The sequence below is a fragment of the Barbus barbus genome (assembly GCF_936440315.1).
Source record: "Barbus barbus genome assembly, chromosome: 21".
NCBI classification, from domain to species: Eukaryota; Metazoa; Chordata; class Actinopteri; order Cypriniformes; family Cyprinidae; genus Barbus; species Barbus barbus.
Window position 1 is genome coordinate 22,108,856 of NC_136749.1, and position 26,783 is coordinate 22,135,638.

At 35.5% G+C, this 26,783-nt stretch overlaps 2 protein-coding genes across 2 annotated transcripts; one reads left to right on the forward strand and one right to left on the reverse strand.

The window, feature by feature from the left end:
• The first annotated feature begins 44 nt into the window (after positions 1 to 44).
• LOC306887496 (2,4-dienoyl-CoA reductase [(3E)-enoyl-CoA-producing], mitochondrial-like) lies at positions 45 to 9,312 on the forward strand. The gene is made up of 11 exons (XM_079445256.1): positions 45 to 258; positions 659 to 858; positions 1,287 to 1,344; positions 1,451 to 1,537; positions 1,628 to 1,775; positions 4,001 to 4,100; positions 4,939 to 5,011; positions 5,299 to 5,445; positions 5,783 to 5,845; positions 5,930 to 6,343; positions 6,643 to 9,312. The coding sequence occupies exons 1-10, from the start codon at positions 190 to 192 to the stop codon at positions 5,987 to 5,989; spliced, it is 1,005 nt and encodes a 334-aa protein (XP_079301382.1). The 5' UTR covers positions 45 to 189; the 3' UTR covers positions 5,990 to 6,343; positions 6,643 to 9,312.
• LOC306887828 (calbindin-like) lies at positions 8,839 to 25,086 on the reverse strand (the record flags this gene model as incomplete). The annotated part of the gene is made up of 11 exons (XM_079445832.1): positions 8,839 to 8,952; positions 9,663 to 9,734; positions 11,753 to 11,806; positions 11,888 to 11,927; positions 12,020 to 12,075; positions 12,177 to 12,254; positions 14,994 to 15,050; positions 15,719 to 15,799; positions 16,350 to 16,424; positions 24,637 to 24,713; positions 25,008 to 25,086. 11 exons carry the CDS (start codon positions 25,084 to 25,086, stop codon positions 8,839 to 8,841), a joined length of 783 nt encoding a protein of 260 aa, XP_079301958.1.
• Between the last annotated feature and the right edge of the window lie 1,697 nt (positions 25,087 to 26,783).

A 26,783-nucleotide genomic window follows, 5' to 3' on the forward strand; every position in this document is an offset into this window, starting at 1 on the left:
ACGTGTCTGATCCCAGATCAGCCGGAAACCGGAAGATATCATTCGGGATGTTCGGACTTTAGTTGTAGAGTCATTTCAATGCGTCAGAGGCGTTATTGAGTCCGACTCCACTAATTATTTGCATGTTATGACATTGTTCAAATACGCTTTCTCTCTCTAAAAAAAAAAAAAAAGATACATTTTGACGCAATGGCGCTGTTCAGAGGACTGACCGTGTTAAATAGAGTTTCTCCAAACAAGTGCTTCATACCAGCACGAGTAAGAGTTTTATTGTGTCCATGTGCACTTAAGATTTTGTGCATGCTTTTACAATTGAGTTTCGAAATCTCATAAAATGCTGCCAATATAAAGTAATTTATTTACCTGGAACTTTAGATAAACGCACAATCTTATATTTTATATATGGTTTATTGTGCATTTTAGAGAATTTAATTTTAAATAGCATGCAAAGTGTGTTATATTTGGGTGAAATGATCTCTTAATTGTAATGTGCACTCATGTGAGACCTATTGCATGCGCTAGAATGTATAATTCTCTAGCTTAAGCAGAGAACTGGCATATGACCTTCCACCCAGTTTCTATTTATAATAGCTAGGCTACTATTACTGACTGAATTAATGCATTAAAATTCAATGATCCTCTTTGCATCCTTTAACAGCTGATTGGAATTGGGACAAACCCATTATACCAGAGCCAGCCTCCTCAAGCTAGATTCTTCCCATCTTCTGAGGGTGTTATGCTTCTCCCAGGAACTTACAAAAACAAAGTGGCCTTCATCACTGGAGGAGGAACGGGACTTGGAAAAGCCATGACCACCACTCTGTCTTCACTGGGAGCAGAGTGCATGATAGCCAGCAGGTTAGTTATCCCTTTTGTTAAAATTTTCAAAAAAGTATTAAGCAGCACAATTGTTTCCAACATTGATAATAGGAAATGTTTCTTGAGCACCAAATCAGTATATAAGAATGATTTCTGAAGGATCATGTGGCACTGAAGACTGGAATTCAGCTTTGCCACCACAAGAATAAATTACATTTTAAAATCTGTTCAAGTAGAAAAGCGTTATTTTAAATTTGTTACACTATTTGTTTGTTTATTGCTTTTACTGTAATTCCGATCAAGTAAATGTACCCCGGTGAGTTTTTCAAAAACATTTAAAAAACAAATCTTACTTTGAACACACCTTCACCTTTATTTTATTTGCTGATGCACCCTACAAGCAAAGCCAAAAGTTTAAATCATTTTGAATTTGAGCGATTATTTGTCTTCTGTCGTCACACTTCCAGAAATCTTGATGTTTTGAAGAAAACAGCAGATGAAATCTCACAACAGACAGGAAACAAGGTACCTCTGCTTTAGAAAGTCTATGCAAACATTGTTATACTTTTAGAGTAGTTCATGTGGATTCCAGATTATGGTGTAGAACTTGATAAATGTGTTCATGTTTCAGGTCCATGCCGTCCAGTGTAATGTTAGAGACCCTGCTTCAGTGGAGGCCGCTGTTAACCAGCTTGTAAATGATGTCGGCCTGCCTGATGTAGGTTTAGGTCTCCATCTTAACAGCAGTGATACAATAGATTCAGACAAATACACAAACCTGTTTCTGATGTGCTTTGTCAACCCACAGGTGGTGATAAACAATGCTGCTGGAAACTTCATCTCTCCTTCAGAGAAACTTTCTCCTAATGCCTGGAGAACCATCACTGACATAGTGCTGAATGGCACCGCATATGTCACGCTAGACATCGGGAAACGCCTCATCAAAGCTGAGAAAGGTGATTATTATTTTTCTAGAGATGGAGCAAAGTAGTTGCAGGGTAATTATTCAACTTTTAATAATTTTAAGGAAAACCTGAACGTTGTAATATACTGCAGAACATTGAGCATTGAGCATAGCGCTAGCAATGCCAAGGGAATGCATTGATTAAAAAAAAATGTGGGTTACACTTTATTTTGATATTCCACTTTAGACATTCTACTTACTATAAGAAACTTTGCAACTACATGTCAACTAACTCTCATGCTGATGATATACTGGGCAACTTTTTTGGACAACTTTGGACAATATTGCCGTCAACAGGCAACCAGGTGAGACGCAGAGCTCACAGCCGATCTAAAGTATCCAGATAGAAATTTGTTACCCAGTGCCCAAAAAACATTGCTCAAAAAAAGTTGCCCAGCAAAATTGCTCAAAGTTGCCCCGTGTGTCATCAGCCTCAGAGTAGACTGTTAGGTTAGGTTTAGGGTTAGTAGAAGAAGTTACTAAGTTGCTCATAGTCAGTATGTTTTATGTTGTGGACCCATCAAAATAAAGTGTTAGAAGACAGTCCTAATACTCTAAAGACTGCTAGTTGACATCTAGTTGCAAAGTTACTTACTGTTAGTAGAATGTCTAAAGTGGACTATCAAAAATAAAGTGTTACCAAAATGTGTACCTAGAATGCAATGTAAGGCTCTTTGGATAAAAGCTTCTGCAAAATGCATAAATACGTGAAACGGATGTTCGATTAGATGAATGGAAGCAGTTGATTTGGAGTACATGACACTAGAGGGCAGTAAGTGCAAAAAAAGTACTCAAATTAACAATAGCACCCTTCTCTAAATGACTGATAATCTGCGTTATTTGTTTTGGTGATTATTTAATAGTTGATAGAATGTTTTGAATTTAATAGAAAGTTCTATCAATCACATATGTGAAAATAATTTTGTGTTTTTGTAAAAATAAAAAGTGTGAAAATTCATGCCCTTGCATCAGAATTCTAAGAAGTTTGACATTGCTTTGAAATAATTGTTTACAATGTACATCATTCCAAAAGTACTGCCACATTTTACATGTAAACATGGTAATGTATAACCAAAAGTCCATCCATCCAAAAATGTAGTCATATTGCTACAATGACAGTTTAGATCATTTTATTTTTTGTTGTGAAGAATTTATGTAAGTGCATTTTTGTTTTTGAGGCACACGTCAACATTATTTTCTGAGGTTGCTGGTCACAGATGCGGTCAATAGAGATAAATATAGAACCCTAAAATATTTATTTTTTTACATTACTGTTCAAAAGAGCTTTCCATTTGTCAAATAATCCTGAAATAATGCATCACGATTTGGATGAAGGTATCAGCAAATCGTCATATTAAAATACATTTTGTAGAGTAATGGGTGCTGAAAATGTACCTTTGCCATCACAGGAATAAAAAAAATTACATTTCAAAATATATTAAAATGGGAAACAGTTGTCTTAAATTGTAATATTTAACAATAGTATTGTTTTTACTGTCATTTTGATCAAATAAATGCAGCCTTGGCATGCATAAGAGATGTATGGTTGTACAGATGATCCATGTTTTTCTTCTGCCTGTTGTCTTGATGCTTCTGCTGTAATGAGGTTGCCTGTGGCTTCTTCCATGAGCAATGCTTTTGGAAATGAGGCATAAAAAGTTTGTGGGATTTTGTTTTGGTAATCAAGCCTGTTTTTATTACAGGCTAATTTATGTGCATTCATGCTGTTTTCTGCTCTTTTGTTTTCTGTCAAGATAACAGCTTCTGGCTGTAACCAGTAAGCCAGTGTAATTACTCCTCTGTAAATTAAGACATCATTAGTCTTTATGTACATTTACTTTGCAATGATAAGAGCCAAGTATGTGTGTGGGTACAATGACAACAAGCAAGATAAGATGATTCTGGTTCATTGCCTCAGTCACATTTGTGTGTGTTTGTGTGAGAGAGGGAGAGAGCGAGAGAGAATTAGCATCTCAAATTCAGATATCCAGCCTCTCACCTGATTATTTTGACCTCTTTCTGCTTCCTTGAACATTGTGATTACAGACTATTCATTTACTCCATTAACTCATAGTCTAAAGATTACTATTGATTACAAGTTTGACCTTCACGACACTGTGTGTTTTATCATCATCTTATTGTGTCACAGGTGATCTGAAGCTTAGTTCCATGTTATTTGAAGCACCAGAAATTGATAATCTTGTTGAATTTCTAAAGGTGCTGCGTTTCTGGCCATCACCACAATCTATGCTGAGAGTGGCTCAGGATTTGTTGTGCCAAGTGCTGCGGCTAAAGCTGGAGTGGAGAAGCTTTGCACGTATGTATTCTGTTACACTTCCGACACGTTTTTAGGTCCAATTCACCTGGCAGGCTGTGGTCTCTTTTGAGGATCGGGTCCTCCTGTCAAATGCCTTTCTAATATATTCTTGGAGGGCTGCATATATTATCATAATGAAGGTGCCGTGTGCTATGTTTCATTTATATTTTAATTATAAGATGGGGATCTTGATCCTCTCCCCTTAAGGAGTGTTAAATATGCGGAAAATACAACAGGGAGAGGTGAACAGCACAGTATCTAACTGATGATTCAGACCACTAGCTTATTAATAATAATATAATCTCTGCTGAAATGTTTAGTTCAATGACAGGATTTATATATGTAAATATTGTTATTATTTTTTTATTATTATCATCTTAGGTTATAGTATTAAACTTACTTAAAATTACATATTAAAATTATTTTTTCAAAGTTGATAAAAATATATTTTTTAGTAGATATTGTATTATTATTAATTGTAGGTCTAAGGTAAAAAATTACCTTACAAATATTTACAAATTTTCTTTCTTTTAATCAATACAATTTTTTTTTATTTTTTATTTTTATACATGCTCTATACATTCTGTACATAAGATCACCAGAGCCTTAACAGCCCTTTGATTGCATTTTCCTTGGCTTGATCGTGAGTCACCATGTTTCTTACTGCTGCTTCTGTGTGATAAACCTAAAGTGGAAAAAGCCTCTCTCAGGAAGATAATTTCACTAGAAACTGTGCTGGACATGTCTGATAGATAGGATGTGCAGATGTGCCCAAAAAATGGATTTCAAATAAATCAGAGCATGTGTAAAAGGTCTGACCGATTCAGTCTACCCACAGGTCTCTGGCAGCAGAGTGGGGCAGATACGGCATGAGATTCAACGTTATTCAACCAGGACCAATCAAAACCAAGGTAGTGTGCATGTTTTTAAGTGGCCCTTCTCTGAAAACGTCATCATCCAAACCTAGGTCTGTTTATGGAGAAGTAGTGATGTCCAGTTTAAGGATGAATCATACTTCTTATCAGATCTTTTAAAAAAAACAGAAAACCAGTCTGAATGGTTAGGTTTTTAAGTTCAGCTCTCTGACTCAATCCCGTTTGGATTATTTTCAAACTTTAAAGCTTTATATTTTTTTAAGTTTATGTAATCAATCTAAAACGATATGCTTTACAGTGATTTCTCCTTTATCTTTCTGAAGGGTGCCTTTAGCAGACTGGATCCCACCGGTATGTTTGAACAGAACATGTTAGAGAATATAGCCGTGGGTCGTCTGGGAACTCCTGAAGAGATCGCCAACCTTGCTGCATACCTCTGCAGCGATTATGCCAGCTGGGTATCAGGCGCGGTGAGTTCGGTGACCTTGCGTGAAAAGAGCTTTGTCTCTCTGGGTGAGAGCTCACCTAGCATCATCCCCACAGGGCCTCTCCGTTTACAGCCAAATAGAAACGGAGCCAAGGGCACTCACTCCACCCCTCTTTCCCTCTCTGAGTATTGGAGGGAATTTTGTGAAGAATTAGAGAAAAAAAAATAGCGCTCCAGAGATCAATATGGAATTATATGGTCCGGCGCATTACTGTAATGGCCCTATACTTATAAAGTTAAGGAGCCCTGACAGGGCAGCTAATATGTTTTTCACAGTGAAAGACAAATTTCCATCTTATATGTCTCCTCTGTCCTCATAGATCATTCGAATGGATGGTGGTGAATATGTCTCCATTGCTGGTGAATTTAATGGTTTGAAAAAGGTGATTTGTAATCAATCAGATATTTACAATGAGGAGTTTTTATTACTTTATTTATTGTATCTTTACTTTGATTTTATTTTCTAGGTCACACCGGAGCAATGGGCCATAATGGAAGCAATGATCAGAAGCACAAAAGGATCATAAACCTCTGAAACCTCTGACAGTCGTAATCTCCCATTGTAACACAGAGGATCGACTATTTTAAAATATGATTTTTACATTGTGTAAATTGAGACTAATATTGTCTTGGCACATACAAAGCATTGAGCTGTGCTAAATTATAGACTTGTGTACTTATTGATGTCTGCCGTTTCTGCCTTATCTATCCATTGTAACAATGGCCATTACATCCTGTATGCTGTAAACATGTAGGTTACATTTTTAACCTACACACTGCCCCTGTACACTGGGATGGACTCCAGCAATCCTAAGCGGTTTGGAGAATAGATGGATGAATGGATGGTTACTGTCCCTGTTATGATAAATCCCACAAAAAACGTGTTAGAGATATTACTATGTTTAAAGCATGTAAAATCAACCTGACCTTTTATGGCAACAAGTGTTGGAAGTCTTACAATAACTTTCAACAGCATTATGATGTAATGACAAAGTAGATATTACAGTTTAGTGTACATTAACTTGTTCATGCGTAGTTCATTTTGTCAAAAATATATTCTGCAGAATAAATTCTGCCTTAATTCTTGTTTAATTATCAATTTGTGGGGGAAAAAATACAATTAAATGAGGGAAATACAGGATTTGCTTTGTACTTCTGGAGAGTTTTTGATCTTTGAAAGTGTTTTTAAATCAGGCTTCACTCAGGATTCTTCATTTTCATTTTTTCTCTGCTCTTTCTTCCTGGTGGTTTCCAGTTTAGATTACATTACTGCTTGTGGTGGAGCAAACGCAGTCTTTTTTGACAGAGCACAAAAATATGTGGTGTTTATCCTTAGGAAAAATGGTATGTGTTCTTCTTGACCTGCTCTTGTTGATAGCATATAATGAATTATAATGCTTTCATAACACAGATAATCGCATATAAATCTTACACTTTGTTGAATGCATGATGTTCAGTTTATTTGTGTACACACTTAGACACAACAGTTCAAAAGTTTGAGGTCAGTCTTTTTTTTTTTTAAGAAATTACCATTTAAAATATTGAATTTCTGTTAGATTTGGTACTGAAGTAACATTATCAACGTTGAAAAAAGTTATGCTGCCTGTTGTTTTTGTGATCCGTTTTTCAGGATTCTTTGAATAGAAAGTTATAGAGCAGGTATAGATATAGAGCAATATATTTGAAATAGAAATCTTGCTGACTTTTGAAAAGTTGTGTAATCTTTTAATATATTATGTTATAATAGATTGTTTAATATGTAATTGAATATATTTGCTGGATGAAGCCTGAGTTTTGATGGTTTTAGGTCTCAATGTGTCCTTATTGTCATTAGTGCTAAATATCAATTAGTCTTAACGGTGGCATTTTCAGGTCAAGCCTAAATCGCTGGATATTACTGGCAGGGTGCTAAATTAGCTTATAAATTGGCATCGAAATTCTGGTATCAAAACAATTTTCTACAGCACTTGAGGGGAAGAGGCATTTCTCTTGAATGCCATTCATCCTTGGTGTTCCGGCCCAAAGGTGGCTAATCGAAATTTCCACAATTCCATAATATCTTGATATAGATATGGGAAAATAGGAAAATCAACTGCATTTTCAATATGCCGCTATCCTAGTTGATTTAGTTTCATCAATCTATCAACGTTCCAACTAAACAAACAGGTTTATAAACAGTGTTTCTGTTTGTTCGCAATGACGCAAGTTTTATGTCTTAGGGTGTCCGCTTTGGTAAGGTCAACTGTTCAATTATAAGATAAGATCATGATCTGTTGAAACTTTAAATGGGAAAGAAGAACTCTACTGAGAGTTGCTTGCTTTGTGTTTTTTGCTTGAACTCTCCAACCCCAGCTTTATTTTCATATACATTTTCAAAACCAGGCATTTATTTTGAGAATGGTTTTAATTACAGAGCAAACTAACATTTGCATTTTGTGATTGTTGCACCGAATCAAACAATGAACTTCTTCAGATCTTCATCATTTACTCATATTGTTCCAAACCCGACTAACTTTCTTCTGCAGAACGCAAAAGAAGATATTTAGAAGAATGCTTCAACTGTTTTTATCCATACAATGAAAATCAATGAAGTCCAAAACAAATCAACAATGGATCCCAATTACTTTCACTGTATTTCTTCCACTGAACAAAGAAAGTCATGGAATTCAAGTTTGGAATTAAAATTAGGCTGATTTTTAGAGACTAAAGGATCTATGACACACAACTGGACACAGATAGTCATTCAATATGTTTAATGTTTTCTTACACAGTGTCTGTGGTGTTTAGCATAGACATGTAATTCTTTACAGTGCAAAATCTAACATTAGAGACAGGACTGGGGAGATTCATTACATTCGGCATGTGCTTGCAGTCAAAAATACCCCACTAGCAGGGCCTGCCGTCAGTTACAAACATGCATCGCAAAAGTAAATGCAGCCTTTTGGAGTTTAACATAGATTCCACCAACAGGCCATGTTTCATCAGCATTCCTTGAGGACATTATTGCTTTTGTCTATGATATTGTAAGATAAATCAATACTTATTATACTTACTGAATAGTTATTGGTGGATATTTTGGATATTGAATCGGGACGGGGATTTGTTAGCATGTTGGGTCTCATCTTTTTTTGAGGGAAATGTCGTGTTTATGTATGCAGTGTAGTTTGTATATATTGTACGTGTGCCATTTAAAAAAAATCTGTACACTTAGAAACAGTATAGAAACAACAAATTGTAAAGTATGTGCCACAGGGTTGCCTGTCTATGTGAAATCCATGTTCAAAATGAAAGAACGTAAGAGGGTTCTAGCTACTTTACGCGTCACAGGTGAGCTGAGGATGGGGTTCTGGGATAATGTGTGTACAGACAGAGGCGTTCACATCTCCTCTGCGCATAACACCAGCGCTAACTCTGTTCTGTAGAGCTTGCCGCCATCAGACAGAGCCATGATGGCGCTCTTATACGTCGGGATTTTGTTGACTTCTAGTACCTGTGAAGAGATCGGAAGAGCATGTGTGTCAGTGTGGCATTCGAAATTTTCAGTTTTCATGAGTCTCGAATGCTTTTTTCAGACATGCAGCAACATTTTTAAAACCCAAAGTACACCATATAAATACATTGAATTATATACTGTATAATCTAATTAAAATTACTTTTTTACTTTACTACATTTATGAAGTCTAAACAAACCCTTTGTTCAAAATGACCTGTACAGTTGTTGTTCAAATGCTTGGTGTCAGTAAGATTTTTTTCTGGGAAATTAATACTTTTACTCACAAAGGATGTATTAAATTGATTAAAAGTGACAGAAATCCTTTGTTAATCAAAAAAAATAAAAAATGTTTTATGGATGCTATTGAGTTTTTTTATCCTCATCCTGCACTACATAGATTCTTGTCCAATCAGGTGTTCTCTAGAATGAAAAGGCCCCTCCTTTTCAGACAAATGCTTTTTTAGTAAAGATAGTTGTGTATGATAGTAATTTCTTCCTTTTTTCTGTCCTCTAAAGCTGAGAATTTGCATGCAATCCACATGAAGCAGCAGGAGATTAGATTTCTCACTAGTATTATCATTTATGAGTTTGCTTCAGGAAAATAGTTTGTGCTCATCTTTAGCTTCTAATGAGAGTCAAAATACATCAACAACAGAAAATAAAAGCATGAAACCTCCGATCAGCTGGGTTTTATTTTAGATGCGTACCTTCTTGTTTTTCTCACAAAGGTCTTTGAGGAGGGCGTCGAGCTCATTCTCGTCCATGTAACCGTTCCTGTCCTGGGAGAGGCGGAGAGCATAGTGAACATTAACGAGCACAGATGTGTGACAGCCACTGAGGAAACTCAGTGTCATGCCACTTTACCATCATTTCCTGTATTCTCTATTCAGACATTAGGGACGCCTCATGCAATGTTCTCTAGGGAGAGATTGGAAATCAGGGCATTAAGGATCGGTTTTGCACACAGAGTCAATGCAATGACATGCTGGGTCTCGTGGTGCTCATTTGGTGCTTTGGAGAAATAACAGCCAGAGAAAGTGGGCCTGTAACGTCCTTTAGATGGCCTGAGACATTTAGATGTGCTTCTGAAAAGGCAGTGTATGTTCTATATGTATTGGCTTTGGTTTAAAGAAAACACCTTTTTTTATTCACCATCATGGCCTATCAAATCCTTTTTTTCAATCTTTTTTTAAAATCATATTTATATTTTGTATTTCTTAAATTTTTGGGAACCAGAAAGTAGATTTTATTTGATTTGACTTTTTGACTAAAATTTATACATATATACTGTATCATAAAAATACATATCTATGCATTTGCCATTAAATGGATAGTTCATCCAAAAAGGAAAATTCTGTCATTAATTACCCTCATGTCTTTCCAAACCCATAAGACCTTCGTTGATCTTCGGAACACAGAGATATTTTTTTATCAAATCCATCTCTATGACCCTTCCATAGACAGCAAGGATATTACCAGGATGAAGGTCCAGAAACGTAGCAAGGACATCAGTAAAATAGTTTTTTTTTTTTTTTTTTGCACACAAAAAGTATTCTTTTACAATAGTCTCATAAAAGAACGGTTGAACCCCTGATGTCACGTGGACTATTTTACCGATGTCCTTACTACGTTTCTGGACCTTGATCTTGGTAGGACCCTTGCTGTCTATGGGAGGGTCAGAGAGCTCCCGGATTTCATAACAAATATCTTAATTCTTGTTCCAAAGATGACCAAAGGTCTCGCAGGTTTGGAACGGCATGAGGGTGAGTAATTAATGACAGAATTCTCATTTTTGGGTGAACTATCCCTTTAAATTAAGAATAAGCTAATTAAGTAAGTCCATGTATTTTCAATGTCTGAAATATGGCCTTAAAATGACCTCTTATATTTCTTACATTTTTAGGAACACAGAAGTATTTTATTTATTTTATTTTCACAGTTTTTGGACATAAAATAACAGTTTAGCAACGTGGGATTGCAAATATGCTCAAGAACAAATCGTCACACATTTTTTCCCATTTTTTGTATTTTTATATATTGATATAATATTTTGAGATTAAATAACATAATTTAAATTTTTGTGTGAATTGTTTTGTTTACTATTTCATACTGCATCAAAAATAAGCTTCAATATGACTTTTCAAGAGGCATTAAAGCATTAAATTAAGAATAAGCCGATCAAGTAAGTCTATGTATCTCCATATATTGGTAAAGTGGCTTTAAATCACCTCTTAATTACCTGATGAAAGAACGAGCTAGCCTGTTGCATTGTCCCAGAGCAAACAGTATGAGGCCAAACCACATGTCTGTTAAATGCAGACCAGCAGTCGGTGTGTCTGTAATGAAATGCCCCAGAGCTTTAAGCACATGCTGCCTCCTCTAATGCCGCATCATCACTCTGTGTTTTCTAATAGCCCAAAAATGGGTATGTGTGCCTTTGAGCCGGTCGCCATGTGAGTTCGCAACCCGAACCTGCCAATCAATAAAGATCAGGGGTGCTGTCATCAGCAGTGAGGAACTTGCCCTATTCAGGGACACAGTAATACATTACAATGGAGCCAGGGCCAAAAGATTCAATGGTGTTGGCGGTGATATCCAGAAAGAGCACTGTCTTTGAATAGTAATGGCTGCTTTCCTCGGGTCTTATACAATTAGAGACACTCTGGCTGATCTATGCATGCTTGGTTATGCATAAAATCAACCAGTATTAAGTTTAGGCTTGAGGTATTTTAAGGCTGTGCAGGCACAGAGGATTTTGATGATATGACAGAGTGATTGATCAATGCAAGAGACTTACCTGATCGTATAACTCAAAAATCTTGTTGAATTCTTTTCTGGCCATTTTTACCCCCTGAAGAAAAGATTTGTTCAGTTGTAGGTGGTTAAGGGTAAATCCAATGCATTCATGAGATCATTCCTAATGCTGACATACCTGAAATTTGAGTAGAAAGTTCTCCTGGTCTGGTAACAGCCTGTTTAAAAAAATAAGAGCTATTTGCCATTTTTATATCAAAGTTAATAGGGCAATGATAAATATTCATAATGAATTTGCAAGCTCACTAACCGTGCCATTTCTGACAGACATAATTTCCCATCCTTATTTGAATCAAATATTTTCAGCTGTAAAAAAATAAACAATATTTATTCCCTCAAGTGGCAAGTTCTCAAGGTGACACTAAATACACATTTTTGTTGGGCTGTGGAGTTCACTCTGAGCTTACCGTAGTCAGTGTGTACTCCTCTAATTTCTTCTCATCATATGGTTTTTTAGCCCTCTGAAGCAGGTCTTTCAAAAAATTCTGAAAAACATTAGGTTGGATTATACATTAAGAAAGTTTGGGGTCAGTAAATTGCACTTCTGTGATTAACAGGGTCAGTTTCTCTGTCTACACACTCAAACTACCTAAACATTTGTATACATAATATGCATATTTTCTAAAGGTAAAAGTTCTCTGCCATTTTTAGTTCGATTATCATTGCAATGCTTCATGGGATTGTAGTTCTTTTCCTAATTAAATCCTTGTACCTTTTGTCTTTTTGTCTTAAATTTTCAAATGCTAATGTTGTGATTCACCTTGTAACTAATTGGCTTAGTTCAGGGCTTATAACTATTAAACAAAGACTTTTCAAAATCCATATGGGAAAAAAATCATGAGAAAAATACTTTCTGAACCAAGGCTGCTGAAAAAACGGTCAGGCACTTTTGCACTTGATTGAAGGATATAACCAGTTTTGACCAATCAGTATCCATGACCGGAACTATCCATATTATGTTTTGTATAGTGGTAATGTCTCCAAAATGCAACGTCCATAATTCACAGAGCTCTCAGAATTTCCTTTTCCTGCTGGAGGTCTATTAGTGGGTCCAAAAGCAGTCCAGTGTTGACAGATTGCACTCATCAAATCACTGACTGTAAATCTAGCAGCTGTTCAAAGAAACCGCTCCCTATTTTCATTTAAATTCACAAATCCTCAGTGCTTGCTTTACACAAGCCCCTTTGAGGGATGCATATGGTTATTAGTGCTGGTCTAAAAATCAAATCTTTTGTTCTGTTTGTTGTCGTACCCTCCAGTCCACATGCTAGAGAAAGACCTAGCGCACTGCTGACTTTTAAGAAGGAAACTCAAGATCTAATCCAATCCAATATGCTCATGATTGACCTCATGAATCAGTCTCTTACATTTTAGAAGGTGTGAGCTGCCTTCTGAGGCGATTTGCATCTTTAGTTTAATTATGTGTTTTTAATTAGTTTACTCTTTTAAAAAGGTTTGTCCTGAGTGATATGAAACAAGATCATAAAGAGATAATAGGATGGAATTGAACTTTAAGTATGCTGATCAGCAAGTTTGTGTGCCAAATGTGCTAATGCATTACTCCCTGCCAAACCCAAAAGATGTTAACCCACTTGTCCATGTTCATCTGAGAGCACTGAAGGCTAATTTAGTGTCTTAACTAACAAACTTAACTTAAACTTAAAGAACGGTTCACATAGAAATGAAAAATTGCTGACAATTTCCTCACCCTTTTTTTTGTTGTTGTTGTTTGTTTCTTCATTGAAACAGATTTGGTGAAATTTAGCCTTATATCACTCTGCAGTGAATGGGTGCTGTTAGAATGAGAGTCCAAACAGCATCACTATAAATCCACACAACTCATGTGGTGTTTATTTACCTGCGAACAAAACTCCAATCCATCAATTAATGTCTTGTGAAGCGAAAAGCTGTGAGTTTGTAAGAAACAAATCCATCATTAAGGCGTTTCAACTTTAAACCATTGCTTCTGGCCAAAATATCAATCCATTATCCATGATAACACTTACCAAGATAATGCATCAAAATCCACTGACATTTGTAAACTTGTAAATAGTTTGTATATCATTGTAAATCTTGAGGGTTTGGGAAAGTAAGGAGTTTGACGTTATTTTTTATTGTAAACCTTTTTGATCTCTGTTTTTGGCTAGGAAGTTCGATTAATATATTGTACTTTTTATTTTATTTTCGTTCGGGTTTAGGAAAGCGGTCTTAAAGTAAGAGTTTTGTTTGTTATTTTGGCCAGGTCAGCTCCTGAAGAAAAGATCCCTAATTATTTATTTGACTATTGTATTTTTGTTTGGTTTCATTAAAACCCTTAAAAGATTCCCCGCTTCCACTCTCTCATTTCATGTTGCGTCCTTTTAGATTAGATTAGATTCAACTTTATTGTCATTTATGCAGAGTACAAGTACAGAGCTAATGAAATGCTAGACGGGGCGTAACACTCTTCCAGTTTAGACAAGATGACCTTTTCACATGAAAAAGCAATATTATGATAGAGGATCTTAGCTGGAAGCAACAGTTTAAAGTTAGAACATCTTATTACAGACACACAGCTTTTTGCTTCACAAAACAGTAATTGATGGACTGGAGTTATGTGGATTACTTGTGGATTGTGGTTTTTTTTTTTTTTTCAGCTGTTTGAACTCTCAAATCTGACGGCACCCATTCACTGCAGAGGATCCAGTGGTGAGCAAGTGATGCAATGCTAAATTTATCCAAATCTATTCCAATGGAGAAACAAACTTCTCTACATCTTGGATGGTCCAAGGGTGAGTAAATTGTCGGCATTTTTTTTTTTCTCTCATTTTTGGTGAACTATTTCTTTGAGTAACTGGTTAATACTTCATGGCTGATACTCCCAAGCATACGAGAACAAATTATGTACTCCAAAAATTAATAACCAATCTAGTGCATTTTTATCATATTAAGATTTTTTATGGCTTTTTTCTGTAACATTTTTGCTCACCACCAGGTCAAACTGATCTCAAACAGAACCAGACATGTTACTATAGTCACATTACGAAAAGTGCATGTTGAGTGTCCTGGTTTAGTCATAGCAACATGCATAATTGAAGAGAAAATAACAGGTTTAAAATTACTAGTACCATTTATGCACCTACAGCATTAGGGTGTCTGGGGCTTTACACACAAGGTTAATTTCCTCAACAAAGATGGTTTCTCTCTGAGCTCACATCTTGCGAGAGGTGAAAAGTTTTTCTCACCTTAAGTTCGTCAGATTCGATGTATCCACTGTGATCAGCATCATAAGTTCTCCAAGCCTGGTGGAGAAATTAATCACATTAAACACTGGAATTGTTACAGAAAGCTGAAGCTGATGACCGAACACCTGAGAAGAGATGATGCCAACCCCTCAGAGGACCTCAGATGATGCCAACCCTGAAACAACACACAGAACTACCAAATTTTGCAATAAGTTTGATTGCAACATATAATAATTTCTGTTCATCGTCTGTTTGATTACATCATTGATGTACATCAACTTGACATATCACCACTGATAAGCTACTACTAAATATATTGTAGAAACTTAATTTCCTGTAAAGCTGCTTTGCAACGATTTGTATTGTGAAAAGCGCTATACAAATAAAACTGAATTGAATTTACATATTTAAATGTCTTTAAGTCATACAACATACTCTACTTTTCAAAAGTTTGGGCTTGGTAAGATTTTTTTGGAAGTCTCTTATGCTATTTGATGAAAAACGGTAAATACAGTAATACTGTTAAATATTACAATTTAAAATAAAAGTTTTCTATTTTAAATAGTAGTTTATTTCTGTGTTAGCAAAGCTGAATTTTCAGCAGTCATTACTCCAGTCTTCAGTGTCACTGATCCTTCAGAAATCATTCTAATATGCTGACTTGGTGCTGTAATTGTATTCTTCAAAGACATGCAATGGTATATTCTAGTTTGTATAAACCTCACCTCCATAAATTCTGCACAGGATTTCAGCTGTTGTCTGAAAAAGAGCAAGAAGTTTTCCTCTGTAGGGAGTATTTGAACCAGCTGTGAAAGATGTAAAGACAAAGATCAGATCAAAATGTATGAACTGTTCAATTAATATAATGTGCATCAAATCCTGTGGGTAAAGACAAGTTGACTGTCAGTTATGAATGGATGTCAGTTTATGAAGTGTCAAAGGCTGCTGGGTCTGAGGATATCTGGTCAGTGATAGCATCTCTGAAATGATTTTCCCCAGAGAGCTGACCGCTGCACTGATGACTGTAAATCTACACTCATTCACTGCTTTGAACAGGTTATGCGTTCAACAATGTGAACAAGCGATTCTGTTTTCATAACTGATGTTTGATGGTCAGAAGTGGCTCATGGTACTTTTGTTGGATGAAAGCATTTCATAAATGAACAAACATTTTTGTTCGCAGGTAAATCAACACATAAGCTGAATTTTGGATTGTCACCATGCCGAACCTTTTTAATTTTGGAGCCTAAACACTGCGGCCTGTGCCTGCCAGACATAATTGCTTGTGCCAGCCATTTGGACAGTCCAACAAATCTCTTATTTGAATACCATAGCATAGGTTTTTAGCTTTCTTACCTCAATGATACCTATTTTTCCATCAGCCTTTTTCTCATATTTCTCCACAAAGGCCTTCATTTTGTCTGTTAGTTCCTGGGGGAAAAATAAAATAATTTAACAAACAGGCATTCTAAAGAATACATTCTTTAACAAAAAAATACAGTTTGCTGCCGAATTCAGTGGCTATAATCAAGCTTCCGACTGCCTTCTAAAAGCCATTGATGTGTAAGAACAAATGTGCCCAGACAGATGGGATGTGCTGCTATCTTCAGCCCTCATTGCACAATGCTGATTGTGTTTTCACACTGCTTTTGATACAGATGAGAAGAGTTCTCATTTCTCTCTCAAAAAAAAAAATGGCCATTTTTGCATGAGACACAAAGCAGTGACTGTGCAGAAATCACTAAAATGTGAAACCCCTCATGATGGAGTACTGGTTTTGATGAAAGTTAGGCCCAGACTCCAGAGTTTGTTACATCTGCTTGAAGCACCAATGAAATGCAACCCACCAAGTTTTCCAAACTTTCGCCTATTTACCAAAAGTTATTTGTCTTACTACGGTTTCAGGGAGAATCAATAGGGTGGCTGAGACAAATGAAGGCATATCCTCAAGCAGGCATCTCTGAGAGGGCATGGCACTGGTGTAGGGCAGAATACTAAATTGAGTGTATATTCTTTCCAGTGTGCTTTAGCATAGGTGACATGGAAAGTTTAAAATATTTTTTTTCTTCTTTTTTTTTAGAAATTCCTAAGTATATACTATATTTATAATATATTTATCCTTTATTTTTACTCAATATTTATTGTTGCTTATAATTAAAATAAAAAAAAATTTCATATGTAATATACCGTTATATAGAAAATCAATAGAAAAACAGATAATGTCCTGCATTTTCCATTAAATTTCCATTAAAACAGACATTTCTTTCAACCCTAAAACACTACACAACACAATGCATAACTCAAAACAGACCTGAAAAAAAACACCTATAAAAAAAATCCATATAGAAAATTCCAAATTCATTTTGACATTTTTTTTTAGAGACTTTTTTTAAATAAAAACGTTCTAGTAGCTTTGAAGTCCATTTAATGCTTTTTTCAATTCAATTCAGTTCAAGTTTATTTGTATAGCGCTTTTCACAATACAAATCGTTGCAAAGCAGCTTCACAGGGAATTAAGTTTCTACAATATATTTAGTAGTAGCTTATCAGTGGTGACTGTCAAGCTGATGTACATATGACAGAAATGTATGGTAAAAATCAGTTAATGACGTAATCAAACTTTTTTTCTATATTATAATGAAATGTATATGTTGCCTGCAAACATTTAATTTATTTATCAGAATGTACTGCTCATTTTTAATATAATTGCACTGGTGGCCTTTAAAGTTGAATATAAACATAAGAACAATTGTTTGTAGATCTATGTTTATTTATTGTTTTATCATGCAGTTTGTCATTTCTTACCAGTGGGAGCATTAATCATTACTTAATGTCAATGCTTTTGTCAGGATGCTTTCTTGCTCTCTTTATCCATTAGCCAAACATCTCTGAACTGGTGATGGTATCTATAATGTCTGCCATAATGATTAATGGCTGTACGGTGATTTGTGAAACTCTTTTCTATACACAGAGGATTCTGTGTGATTGGTTGAAAAGACCCATGATTAATTGTTGAACCATCCTGAAATCCTTGTCTTCTGTGGTTTCTGTCCAGATAAATGACAAAAACTCCAAATATTTCTGCTTTAGCTGATATGACAGTGAAGGAAGGATAAAATCAAAACATAATTTAAAAGAACTGGAGAAAATATTCAAATGAAACTGTTTCGGTTGAGCGGCTCTTTTCAGATAAAAATAGTTTTATTTGTGAGAATTAATTAGAATCTACAACATATACATTACCAGTCAAAGGTTTTTGAAAAGTATTTTTTTTTATGATTTTAAGTCTCTTTTAAAGAAGTCTCTCTGAAAATAAGCATAAAATGTGATACTTTGTTTTTGAGAGAGAAGAATTGATGGAGAGAAATTAGTGGAAGCGAGAGGGCATAAAAATACAGAGAAAATTAACAGGGATCCACACAGAAGGGAGGAGATCCTAAGAGAACAATGCAGAAAGTAAATGCAATAAAAATGATGCCTTAAAAAAGAGTAGCCATATAGGTTTTTAAAAAGTATTTTTTTTTAATGTTTTTAAATAAGTCTCTTCAGCTAACCAGGCCTGCATTTATTTGATCCAAAGTACAGCAAAAACAGTATTTTTTTTTTACCATTTTATAATAAATGTTTTCTATTTGAATGTACTTTAAAATGTAATTTATTCTGCTTATTTTAAAGCTGAATTTTTAGCATCATTACATGATCCTTCAGAAATCATTCTAATATTCTGATTTGCTCCTCAAAACCTATTATTATTATTATTATTATTTTGAAAAGAGCAGAGTAGAACTTTTTCAGATTTCTTTGATGAATAAAAAGTTCAGAGGAACAGCATTTACTGTCCCACAAGATAAAAATTAATATTGTCATTATCTAAAATGCAGTAAATGGTTAAACATTTAAACAAGATCTTTTGTTATAAAAGCTGCAGTGTTATTAGAATTTTTTTTTTTTTTTTTTGATCTCAAAATTGTCCTATGGTGTGACTGTCCCAAGCACGGTTCAGTAAATTACAACTTTTATAATGAAAAATAAAAGCATAAAAATGTTAATAAATACCTCCAGTATAATTGTACAAGTGTCTATTTTAGTAAATGGCAATAATTTTTTTCATCCATATATTTCTGAAAGAGTAGGAACTTGATACATTTTGTCTCTGAAAACCATGTCCTCTGGTGTGACACCATAACATGATTCTAAATCGGCCAATTCCAGAGGAAACTTAATTAGTTGAAGGACCTCATTCATGGTCATGTTACTGAAGCCCCCCGTCAAGCCCATGACATGAGCAGATGGTCAATTTTTGTCTCAGAATTGTTTAAATATTTAACTTTTTTGCAACCACTACAAAAGGGTTTCGTTTTGTTGTCCTTTGGTGTGACACCCCAAAATTATATTTTTAAATTAAAAACTGCATGTTAAACTATAATCATGGAAAATTATGCAAATGTGTCTTTCTAACCGCTAATGACAGGTTAGCTTTGAATAGCAAGGTCATTAATTGACAGAAAAAGGCTGAAACATCCTACGGCGTTACACCAGAGGACAAGGTCTCTTTAAAAAGCATTTTGAATAATTAAATAAGATTTGTCTTTTTTTTTGTTTTTTTTTATCATTTTCAGTGTTCTTAAATGCAATAATTACATTAATTAAAATATTCTCTGATGTTTTTACAGAAAACTTGTACTGTTATAAAGTGTCATGAAAATAAGCATAAAATGTGATACTTTGTTTTTGAGAGAGAAGAATTGAGGGAGAGAAATTAGTGGAAGAGAGAGGGCATAAAAATATAGAGAAAATTAACAGGGATCTACGCAGAAGGGAGGAGATCCTAAGAGAACAATGCAGAATTATGCCTTAAAAAGAGTAGCCATATAATTAAAAAAAAAAATAATAATTTACATAAATGAATATAGTTTGAATACCAATCATATTTAGCTGTGCCGCACCTCCAGCGGGGGGCCAGAAGAGATTCAGTAACATACTGATTGACTAAGAGACTGAATTTTGTTGATGAAAATTATTTTGTGTATTGTTTAAATACATGTTGATATTGTTTGTATCAAAATGAAACTTTCTTTCTCCTTTGACATGTTCAAAATTAAATATAAATCATTTAATAACTACCATTTTTGTCCTTTACGGTGACGTAATGTCCTATGGTGTGACACACATAAAAGAACCACGGATTTGTTTTTATCTCAAAATATCTTTAAAAAACTATATATATACATATATATGCATATTAGTCTAGCAATATTCCTCTAAATCTTTTCCCAACTAGCTTAGCAGAGTTATCTGAACAAGCAGTTTGCAGTTTAATATGGCGCAATGTTGTTGATTTGTTCAATGTTTGTCAGCTCCCAGCATGCATTGCAGCATGAATAAATTATGGCTGGCTCATATTTTTACTCATTTGCTGTTTGTAGATTGTCACAATTTTTGAGGTTTTTGCGTTGAGTTCCATGTACATCTAGGAATACATTTTCAGTGTGCTTTATTTGAGAGTTTATTTGAGAGAGGTGAACAGTGCTGAAGTACGGTAGGCACAGATGTACAAGATTAAATGAAACCTGGACACACAGACGATCTATAAGTCTTAAAGTCTGAATAAATTAAATTGTTATATGCAGAGGCCCACGGGAGACATTCAGGGAGCAGAAAAGCACAGCACAATATCATTAGAGGTGTGAAATGACCCAGTGGCTGCTTTTCCTCAGTCCTGTCACAGTCCATCACCTCCTCTTTACGTCTAATAGGGCTGTAACTCAATGACATGGGAATCTCAATAAAGTACAGCCACTGGACACAACCTCGGGAACAACATGGAGGACAAGAAAGTCACTGTTTTATAATGTCAGACCAGCTGCACACCTGTATATTTGGATTTTAGAAGAGTATAAAATGGTGTGATTGTATCAGTTCTGGTAAATGCTTGTTTGTGTAAAAGTGTCAAGGTTTATCTATTAGCCCCTGGTGATTGATACTGTAACTACCAAACTGGTTCAAAAAGCCTCTTTTATCATAATTGACATTTATGATTAGCAGTGTATTCTGTCAGATTTTATTGCAGGCAACATATAATATATTGCCAAAAGTATTGGGAGTTCCAATCTTAATGTTACAAACCTTATGATATTATGATCAATGGAATTGTGTGCTTGTGATTTTTTAGAAACTTTCTAGATTTGTACAAATGGAAATTATAAAGTAGTCAAACCTGTTCAATAGAAGGAGTGACCCAAAACTTTTGGCAATATAGTGTACAGGTGCATCTCAATAAATTAGAATGTCATGGAAAAGTTCATTTATTTCAGTAATCCAACTCAAATTGTGAAACTCGTATATTAAATAAATTAAATGCACACAGACTGAAGTAGTTTAAGTCTTTGGTTCTTTTAATTGTGATGATTTAGGCTCACATTTAACAAAAACCCACCAATTCACCATCTCAACAAATTAGAATACTTCATAAGACCAATAAAAAAAAACATTTTTAGTGAATTGTTGGCCTTCTGGAAAGCGTGTTCATTTACTGTATATGTACTCAATACTTGGTAGGGGCTCCTTTTGCTTTAATTACTGCCTCAATTCGGCGTGGCATGGAGTTGATCAGTTTGTGGCACTGCTGAGGTGGTATGGAAGCCCAGGTTGCTTTGATAGCGGCCTTCAGGTCATCTGCATTGTTGGGTCTGGTGCCTCTCATCTTCCTCTTGACAGTACCCCATAGATTCTCCATGGGGTTCAGGTCAGGCGAGTTTGCTGGCCAATCAAGCACAGTAACACCATGGTCATTGAACCAGCTTTTGGTACCTTCGGCAGTGTGGGCAGGTGCCAAGTCCTGCTGGAAAATTAAATCAGCATCTCCATAAAGCTTGTCAGCAGAAGGAAACATGAAGTGCTCTAAAATTTCCTGGTAGATGGCTGCGTTGACTGTGGACTTCAGAAAACACAGTGGACCAACACCAGCAGATGACATGACAGCCCAAATCATCACTGATTGTGGAAACTTCACACTGGACTTCAAGCAACATGGATTCTGTGCCTCTCCACTCTTCCTCCAGATTCTGGAGACCTTGATTTCCAAATGAAATGCAAAATTTACTTTCATCTGAAAAGAGGACTTTGGACCACTGAGCAACAGTCCAGTTCTTTTCTCCACAGCCCAGGTAAGACGCTTCTGACGTTGTCTCTGGTTCAAAAGTGGCTTGGTAGCCCTTTTCCTGAAGATCTCTGAGCGTGGTGACTCTTGATGCACTGACTCCAGCTTCAGTCCACTCCTTGTGAAGCTCTCACAAGAATCAGCTTTGCTTGACAGTATTCTCAAGCTTGCAGTCATCCCTGTTGCTTGTGCACCTTTTCCTACCCAAATTCTTCCTTCCAGTGAACTTTGCATTTAATATGCTTTGATACAGCACTCTGTAAACATTCACACCTTTCAGTAATGACCCTCTGTGACTTACCCTCTTTGTGGAGGGTGTCAATGTCCATCTTCTGGATCATTGCCAAGTCAGCAGTCTTCTCCATTATTGTGGTTTCAGAGAACAAGAGATACCCGGAATTTATACTGTAGGGATGATCATTAATTGAAACTCAAATGTAAATATTCTAATATTTTGAGATACTGATTTTTGACTTTCATGAGCTGTAAGCTCTAATCATCAAAATTAAAACAAAAAAACTTTTGAAATGTTTTACTTTACATGCAATGAATCTAAAATATATGAAAGTTCCACTTTTTGAAATAACTTACAAGAAAAAAATGTCATTTTTCACAACATTCTAATTTATTGAGATGCACCTGTATATTGGTAACATTTTGTATTTCATATTTTCAGTGCACATTTTATTATTATTATTTTATTTTATTTTAGCCAGTAGAAAAGACTTGTGCATGTTCTTGGTGAAATTATCAATATATTTTAATTTATTTATATATTATTTATTATATTAATTTATTAATGTATTTATTTTTTTGCCTCAAAATCTTTCAGTTGTTCCCTTGACCAGACATTCTCAGTCCTTTAGTCACCGAGCAACTGCCATTGAGATGGAAATGCTTCCTATATTATCTGATCCCATAAAGAGCAAGCCTTGAGACCTTGAGCATGATACCTAACCCGGGCTGCTCATGGAGCGTCGTTAAATGGCTACGTACTCTGACCTTCACAAACTTCACATTTGTTATTATGACATTCATTACAGTCATTCAGTTCCCAATTATTCAGCATGTATTCAGTCATTCACAGCCCTTATGAATGTTGTTTGCTTGGCAATTTCAGCATATGTATTTTCCAGACAAGAACAAACCATCATTCGTACCAGTAATGAGTTTCATCCAAGGTCATTCCACTACATCAAGTCTGCACGCAGTTCCCTTCAATGAGGCTTAGGTTCTTTCATCTTCGTTTTCAACACACTGTGCATTGCTGTTCTTTATAGATAACAGCATAACCAGCAGATTGCAACTACAGAGGACGGCAGAGTTATTGTAAAACAAACGCAAATGAGGATTTATTCTCTATGAAGCAAATGAGGGGAGGAGCCAGCAGCAGATGTGTATGGACCCAGATGGGGAGACAGACTTATTCTAACGTGCTGACTGAGACAAACTGGGACAAAGTCTCTGTCCTCTATCAGAGCTTTAACAGGTCTGATAACATATCACTCCATCATATGATAGAGCAAAGGCAGAATTCATCATCATTTATTATATATGCTAGCCTGGAGAAAAATGTGTAATGCCACTAAAATTGCAATATCTTCTGAAAAGGTCACATAGATAAAGTGTCATTTTACTGAACCAAAATGAGATCCATTTAGATGAATTGTGACCATGACCAACACCTCACACCTGCATCGGAGGAGATATTATTAGCAGATAGTATCTTGTTGGGTTGCAGTGGTGTCTGATGCTAAATTGTTTTCATTGTTAACAAAGTTATTGTTTTTTTTTCTTTCATTTGCATTAATTCTTATTTTTTTTCAAAATTTTTAATTTTCTTTAACATTTGCTTTTTCAAACTCCTCTACAACTAAAAAAATCAGGGAAATCGAACTTTGCAATCTTCTTGCAATCCACTACCATATCCTTACAATATCAAACAAAAATGGATCAGATTAAAAAATAATAATAATAATAATAATAATTTCATAAAAAAAATTAAAATTTAGACAAGATTTTTCCATATTTAGGCAAATTTTAGACAAGTATGTTTAAATATAATAAATTTATATTTTGTTTTATATTATGAATAATAATAATTATGTATTTTCTTTTATTCTTTAAAGCAATCAAACTCATCTCATGTTCTAATAACCAAATTAATTAATTGGCTTTCTTTTTTCTTTTTTTTTCTTTTTTAACCACAAAATCAAAAGTTCACAGTTTATTATGTGGACAGCAGGAAAATTAGATTTTTTTTTCTCCAAAACAATACAGGATTTTTTTTTTTCTTGAGAAATTATTTTTTTTCTTGTTCCCCAAATAATAACTATAGATACTGTTCTTATTATTGATATTATAATTATTATTATTATATTGCATTATCAACACAATATCTTCTTGGGATGTTTCACATATGTGTACTAGCCTGATGCTTATATACCAATATGCAGCAGAAGCCTGAAGAAAACTGTGACTTACCAGTCCTGCTTGTTTTCGAGCTTGCTGAAGTTCTTTGATAAAATTCTGCAACTCCTTCCCCTCGATATATCCATTACCTGAGAGCATTTACACCCCAAATCAATGACACAACACAGATGAGACGTGCTTTCATCAGTCAGCCAAAAAGAATATTTCAAAACCATCTGAAACGACTAACAATCTATCTCTTGTCAAATTTTGACATCCTCACATGTTAATGACTGTCTGTTAGGTAAGATACATTAGACAAATAATTTTAACCAAACTTTTGGAAACCAGTTGCAAAGCAGGTGGCAAGAATAATCCCAATTTATTTTCTTCCACAAAAATGTTTCAGTTCACGAAATCCACAAAACAAGGAAAGAAATTACCATCGTTGTCATAATGATGGAATATATCCAGGAACTGAGAGGCTGAGATCTCTACTCCTTGCAGGTAGGCGTTTGCCATGTTTTCTCCGTGTGTCAGGCGCTGAAGCTGTGAGACCGATGCTGTGAGAATGGCTCTGTGATGTCTCCAGTATTTAAGTGAAGTTCCGCCCTCCCCTCAGATGATGGCAAACGCCCAGCGCACCTCTGTCTCCGCGCGCCGCAGGTAGCGCGCGCTGGTGATTTACTGCTGAGCTAGACAGATGTGAGACGCATTTAAATCAGGACTTCTTTCTGCGCGGATGTCACAGACTCCAACCGAGCCCATTTACACTAATAAAACTCGAAATAGGAACTGTGGAACATTTGGCCACAAAAAATGCCATTTTACAATCTGACGTGCATGAAGTGCGCTCATAATCAATAAAAATGTGCGAATTATTCACTTGCTTCGACTTCTTTTGGGCAGGAGGTTTTTAGTAGCTTTTTTTGTTTGCTATTTTTATATTGCTATTTTTTTTCCAGCAATATATTAATTTCAACAATGCTTTCTCTATCGTAGCCTAGACTGTTTGTCAAGCTTGCCAGCGCGCCCATTTTTTTACATGTCGCAAAATGACCAGAGTTAGGCTATCCGTGACATTTTCTATTGCAATCATTTTCGTGCCATACTACGATAAAGCATGACAAGTACTGTCATTATTCATAGACTTGCACGTCACATATTTCAGAACAGGTTTTGTGGTTTATTAAAAAATAAATAAATAAATTGTTTGAGGCGACGTGAACCTCGACAGATATTGTGCCTGACTGACACCTCCTGCATGCTTTCACGTTGGCTAATAATCTAGAAAATGTTCAACAGTGCTTTAAAATGATGTGGGTTTTTTTGCTCCCCGAAAGTCATAAATGAATCCTATAATTCTCACACCTTTTGGTTGGACATTTATGTGCAATTTTGTCCTATACTATCTTGCAAATGGATTCCAAAAATCAAGATGCAAAAAGAAAATTGAACATACCTAGGTGGAAAATTGAGTCTAGATTTTTATTTTACTGATGTAGTTTGGATGGCCTTGGAGGTCTGGTTCAGTGAGTTTACTATGCATTTTTTTTTCTTTGTGGTTGATGGTGACAGAGTTTTAGCTCTCTTTGGATATTTATGGATTTTTTGTTCAGAATCTACAAAGGTAAATTTGCAGTTCCCAGTCACGGGGCTTTATATGGAAAGCACCACTAATAGCTAGCTTCACAATTCAGAGATTTCAACATCCAGGAGAGCAAACTTTTCTGTATGTTGCATATATGTGTTCTTTGTGTATGAATTGATCCTAGTGCTGAATTTATGGAATTAATTTTCCTTTTGCCTCTACGGACATCATTCCCAATTCAGTTTTCTTGTTAGTTTTCTCTTGATTACAGAACATTAATTCGTAAAAATGAACAATGACCCATGAGATAATTGCTCTCCATATGTTAATTAATGAGGCTCTGCCCAGACAATGACAGCTGGGTCTCTGGTCCTCTGTCACGGCATCCTGCCTGGCAGGTAGGCAGGCAGACAGATAGATGGACAGTTCACCACACACAGCCACCCTCATGCAATTAGAAACTTCCCTGGTAGTCTGGCAGAGCGAGTAAAATGAGCTTAAATTAGACTGCATGGTGCTAATGGTGTGTCCAGATGTTATTCACAACACAACATTTGAGTTTCTTAGCACTCAGAGAGAGGGAGGCATGACGATGTGGCATATGTGTGTGGTGTCGGCCACTATTTGC

Bases quoted from the DNA above. Each gene is read 5' to 3' on its own strand.
- LOC306887496 (XM_079445256.1), top strand. From the start codon at position 190: ATGGCGCTGTTCAGAGGACTGACCGTGTTAAATAGAGTTTCTCCAAAC. The intron at 259-658 runs GTAAGAGTTTTA...ATCCTTTAACAG, and splicing joins AGTGCTTCATACCAGCACGA to CTGATTGGAATTGGGACAAA. The intron at 1,538-1,627 runs GTAGGTTTAGGT...GTCAACCCACAG, and splicing joins ATGATGTCGGCCTGCCTGAT to GTGGTGATAAACAATGCTGC.